The 5,891-nt window shown below is 41.9% G+C and overlaps 1 protein-coding gene across 1 annotated transcript; it reads left to right on the top strand.

Moving 5' to 3' along the window:
- Positions 1-56: 56 nt before the first annotated feature.
- Positions 57-3,779, top strand: c2h15orf48 (chromosome 2 C15orf48 homolog). The gene is made up of 5 exons (XM_061751487.1): positions 57-233; positions 1,372-1,428; positions 1,540-1,628; positions 1,720-1,780; positions 3,403-3,779. The coding sequence occupies exons 2-5, from the start codon at positions 1,390-1,392 to the stop codon at positions 3,469-3,471; spliced, it is 258 nt and encodes an 85-aa protein (XP_061607471.1). The 5' UTR covers positions 57-233; positions 1,372-1,389; the 3' UTR covers positions 3,472-3,779.
- The last annotated feature ends 2,112 nt before the right edge of the window (positions 3,780-5,891 follow it).

The raw sequence follows: 5,891 nt of genomic DNA, 5'->3' as shown, positions 1-5,891 counted from the left end.
GCTTTGAGGTCTTGTTTCCCGCCCCTCTCAAAAGCAGTTCCCCCTTTAGGTTGCAAGGGGGCGCTGTGCACTATTGAATGTATTGATCAGTTGCATTAATGGTCGGCAAATCCTACCCTGGTGAATAGCAGAGCAGGAAGCTGTGTGTGTACGTCGTCCTCGCAGCCTGGAGTAGGCGGCCGGGAGAGATGCTCCACTGACTCGCACGCCCGAGAGCCACTTGACGACGAAAGGTGAGAGCTGCTACACACATGCCGCTTTTCAACATAGCCAGGGTCGCAAATACAAGCTGGAAACTTAACCATGGGAATCAAAGGGGATAAGCCAGGAATTTCCAAAAATGAAAGTTGGCTCTTTATAGGGAATTATACTGTGCATTTTAGCGTGATCCTAACGAAAACAAGCAGACTTCAAGTACGCTTGAATATGAAGAGCCCATTGCCATTGTCAGGCTTGAGAGGCTTGATGTAAGATGATTTTGAATTTTTTTTAATGTGCATGTTGGATGTGACTGATGGTATCTTTAGATGGGGGGTGTAATTTTGGTACTAAATGAATGGGTTGCGTCAACATTCAGGATTTTGTTGTTCAATGAATTCATCGTCAATTTCACATTTTTTTTTTTTTTTTTTTTTAATTGTATCATTTTACATGGATGTCTACTTATGACCTGAAATGTTTACTGCCTATTTATGCTTGCATATGATACCTTTCCATAAAATGACCTTTAATTCAAATGTAATTCTCATATATTGCCATAAATGGAAAGTTCCCAATTTGGAATAAGCGGTGCCTCGAGATACGACTTTGTTGGCGACACGAGGCATCGTTCTGCTGATTTTCTTGCTGTGCGGCGGCAATTCAATCAACTTGCATCGCAACGGTTTTATCATATAGTAAAACAGTTTTTCAAAAAAATGATGCTTCAAGCTGTTTAATACCTCACAGTTGAAGTTTACTGGTAAACTAAACATAAAACAGAATTACTCGTGTATTTAAAACAACCACGTAGCTTTGCCGTAGGAAAGTCCGCTGAGCTAAATGCTGACAAACAATGCAAAACAATATAGTTGGGCTGACTGATAGCATCTCTGTTGTGGTCTTATGACCTTTTACGCAACTGATATTTAAATACAAATGGGGGAGTAACATGTAGGCAGACAATACTGTATCACAAAAAGGTATATTTTCTTTATCTGCTGTGAAAAACAACTCCTATTACTGTGGCTAACTGAGGAGTTTTGACCGTCTACATGTATCTCAAAGCACAACTGTATTTCCAAAATTCCCAACCTTAACTTTCCATGGAGATTTACTGGAAAAGTTATGGAAATTTACTGGAAAATCCCCCCCCCCCCCCCCCTTTTGCAGGTATCAAAGTTGTGCAAAATGAGGGGATTTTTCCAAATGTTGAACAAGAAAAAAGAGGTGAGTTTGACTTCCATGATGTTGTTTTGTAAGTGATCAAAGCTGAAGCCATTTCCCCCCCCCCCCAATTATTTTAAAATTTTATTTAACGCTGGATCAAATTGCATGCAGCTGATCCCGCTGATCGGGTTCATGGCTTTTGCAGCGACCGGCGCCACCACGGCATCCATCTACTTTCTTCTTACCAAATCTGACGTCATGTGAGTGGCACGAGAGTTGTTGTCGTCGGTTGTCTTGTTGTTTGTGTTTTCGTCAAAAGGTTTGATTGTGCTGCATTTGTATTGTTTTCAGTTTGAATAAGACCTCCAATCCAGAACCATGGGAGAGAGTGGATCCATCCAAGCCCCAAAAGGTGAAAAACTTTCATCATATTTTTTTGGTTTTAGGCACTTTTGGGTTCAAATTACAGCTGAGTTGACAACAGAAGTTTTCTGAGGGCTCGTGAAAGCGGCTGAGTCACAGAGGAAGAAACATTATCAAATTAGTACAGACAGTATCAGACTGCCTTCCACATAAATGGATATGAATGCGTGTGCCTGCATGCCAATCAGCAGCTCTTCTTCTTCCGTGGCCTTCTGTACAAGTCATTGCCAGTGGTGTCCAAACTATGGCCTGTTATACATTTTTCATACACTAATAAACATGAAAAAAAACAAAACCTTTGGCTAAAAATGCTTGACACAGCCCACCATGCTAGTAACAAAAAGTGAGGGGGGGGGGGGTTGTGACACCCACACAATACTACTACTACTATAACTACTATGAATAACAAAAACATAACATAAATGTCAAAGTGTGGTGCGAGTATCAATAGTGGTATGTGCGTTCCCTCTCGTGGAACTGGAAGAATCACTGAAATAAATGTTAATAAACGAACTGTGCCTAATGTTACATTGCCAGAACACAGCACGATAGACGAAAATACCCGAAATAGCGACCATATATTCATATTATTGTTTATATTTTTTTTTAAAGCTTTATGATGCATTCCCACACTCGTTTACCTTTCCAATACTCTGATAAACACTTCCTGTTGGAAGATTTTTAGAATCAATTAGTTGAGTAATGGCATAAAAATGGATTTTGCATACATGATACCAATACAAAATATGGATGTGAGATGCAGGGACTATTTTTGCCCACTTGGGGTCGCCATCATGTTCTACACTGTAGTATCTATGACTTTGAATGTGTGTGGCTTTGAAAAGCTGGGGAGTCAGCGAATGAGAATGTAGTACTGGCTCGCTGTTAACTGACGGACCCGTTAGCCAGTCAGCGTGTTGAGTGCATCTGGGCGTCCGTTGTGGCTGTGCAGCTCATGTATGGATGTGTTTTGTTTTGTTTTATTAATAAAGCATTTGAATGTGCACTAGTGGCTGTGCCACTCCTGGATCTGCAGTACCATTAGTCTCTGTGGAAAAATGATGAGTGCAAAATCGTGCGACAGAGCGACAAATTTGATATGTGCTATTTAGAAATCCCCAATACAGTGAGAAAGCTAAAAGTGAACCACGATATGGCGAGGGACAACCGTACAGTATAGCTGTTAAATACAGTACTGTTATATTTAACTTAAGTATGATACACTTGCATTCAACCTTTATGAACTGTTTGTTTTCACATGTAGGAAGAATTTTTATTTACATATGTACAAAACATTTTAATTTAATCCTTATTGAAGTCTTTTTTGTCTTCATATATTTAAGCAGTGTTAATTTTCAAACTGCGTAATGTGTAAATGGCTTCCAGTCGTATTAAAGTCCGTGTCCTCTAAATTCGACACACCCCAGAGAAGAGTGTTGTAAACCACTCTGTAAAAATGTGAATGATTGATAAGTACAGTATATAAAATTAAAATCCTGACTCGTGATCCTTTTAACACATTCACTGCCATTGACGGCTTTAGAAGTCAAATATCCATGTTAACTGGGAAGGCTGGCAGAGAATGAGTTTTAATTTCTGTCCCCTTTACAGCTCATCACCATCAATCAGCAGTGGCAGCCAGTGAAGGAACTGGAGTTGGTGAAGAGCCTCACCAAGTGAAAAGCGTTCTGACCTCCCGCGACCCTGCCCCCCAGGCCCCTGGCCACCCACCCATCGGTACAACAGAATCCTTTGCGCACAAACTAGGATGTTTTGACAGTCAAGTGTGCGGAAACGCTTCTGTTCCACCGGTGGCGTTTCTGTCTGCTCTTTAGCTCCGCAACCACAAGGACGATCAACCGCAAGATTCGTCTGCAAACGTTTCTCATGCTGCCAGGAATAGCTCGCACGATAAATATGAATGTAAAATGTGACACCATTGAGTAATGCACTGTACTATTTAATGTAATGCTAATAAATGTGTTGAATGAAATGTTGACTTGCTTTTTTGGGTCAGCTATGTGAACCACTCCACTACCAATGGTGAGATAATTATGGACTGTAAATAAGAGTTACTAACTTTTTTGTTCAACAATGTGAACCACTACACACCTATGGGTTTGAACATCACAGTTATTGACTATTGATCAGCTATGTGAACAACACTACCAATGGCTTGATAATTATTGTAGATTGTTACATAATACATTTCTAGATAGTTATATTGTTACAAAACATTTCTAGATAGTTATATAGACTTTTATTAGTCCGCTATGTTAACCCATTTCTAGATAGTTATATAGACTTTTATTAGTCCGCTATGTTAACCACTACATCCCCAATTTCTAAAGAGAGACTTAATTATTCAGCTAAATTAGCCACTACACGACAAATTTCTAGACAATGAATATATACTTTATTAGCTACAGTATGTGAACCACTATAATACCTATTTCAATACATAGACTTTAGTCAGCAATGTGATCGAATACACTATCACATATTTTAATAATTATACATTATTAGTAAGCGCAAACTGCGGCCCGGTCCCATGCCCGGATAAATGCAGATGGTTGCGTCAGGAAGGGCATCCGGCTTAAAACTTTGGCTAACTAATATGAGCATTCATCCAAAGAATTCCATACCGGATCGGTCGTGGCCCGGGTTAACGACGTCTGCCACCGTCTCCGTCAACCTGCAGGGCGCCGGTGGAAATTCAGCTACTGTGGGTCGAAGTCGAAGAAGTAGAAGAGGTGCAAAGCGGGTTCTTTGGCAGAAAGAGAACCATGTGGTGGAAGCTGAGACAGGACGAGTGTTGTGCAGCTTTTCGGGAAAAGGTGAGACAGGCTCTTGGTGGACGGGAGGAGCTTCCAGAAGACTGGACCACTGCAGCCAAGGTGATCAGAGAGGCAGGCAGAAGAGTACTTGGTGTATCTTCTGGCAGGAAAGGCGAGAAGGAGACTTGGTGGCGGAACCTCACAGTAAGGGAAATCATACAACGAAAAAGGTTAGCTAAGAAGAAGTGGGACAGTGAGAGGACCGAGGAGAGGCAAAATGAATACATTGAGATGCGACATAGGGCAAAGGTAGAGGTGGCAAAGGCCAAACGAGGCATATGATGACATGTATGCCAGGTTGGACACTAAAGAAGGAGAAAAGGATCTAAACAGGTTGGCCAGACCGAGGGATAGAGATGGGAAGGATGTGCAGCAGGTTAGGGTGATTAAGGATTGAGATGGAAATATGTTGACTGGTGCCAGTAGTGTGCTAGATAGATGGAAAGAATACTTCGAGGAGTTGATGAATGAGGAAAATGAGAGAGAAGTGAGTAGAAGAGGCAAGTGTGGTGGACCAGGAAGTGGTAATGATTAGTAATGGAGAAGTTAGAAAGGCATTAAAGAGGATGAAAAATGGAAAGGCAGTTGGTCCTGATGACATTCCTGTGGAGGTATGGAAGCATCTAGGAGATGTGGCTGTGGAGGTTTTGACCAGCTTGTTCAATAGAATTCTAGCGGGTGAGAAGATGCCTGAGGAATGGAGGAAAAGTGTGCTGGTGCCCATTTTTAAGAACAAGGATGATGTGCAGAGCTGTGGGAACTACAGAGGAATAAAGTGGATGAGCCACACAATGAAGTTATGGGAAAGAGTAGTGGAGGCTAGACTCAGGACAGAAGCGAGTATTTGCGAGCAACAGTATGGTTTCATGCCTAGAAAGAGTACCACTGATGCATTATTTGCCTCGAGGATGTTGATGGAAAAGTACAGAGAAGGTCAGAAGGAGCTATATTGTGTCTTTGTAGATCTAGAGAAAGCCTATGACAGAGTACCCAGAGAGGAACTGTGGTACTGCATGCGGAGGTCTGGAGTGGCAGAGAAGAATGTTAGAATAATACAGGACATGTACGAGCGCAGCAGAACAGCGGTGAGGTGTGCTGTAGGTGTGACAGACGAATTTAAGGTGGAGGTGGGGTGGGACTGCATCAGGGATCAGCCCTGAGCCCCTTCCTGTTTGCAGTGGTGATGGAAAGGCTGACAGATGAGGTTAGACTGGAATCCCCGTGGACCATGATGTTTGCAGATGACATTGTGATCTGCAGTGA

Source organism: Phyllopteryx taeniolatus, chromosome 2 (assembly GCF_024500385.1).
Source record: "Phyllopteryx taeniolatus isolate TA_2022b chromosome 2, UOR_Ptae_1.2, whole genome shotgun sequence".
Lineage (NCBI taxonomy): Eukaryota > Metazoa > Chordata > Actinopteri > Syngnathiformes > Syngnathidae > Phyllopteryx > Phyllopteryx taeniolatus.
The sequence above is the reverse complement of the archived record's forward strand: the minus strand, read 5'-3'. Positions and strand labels throughout refer to the sequence as shown.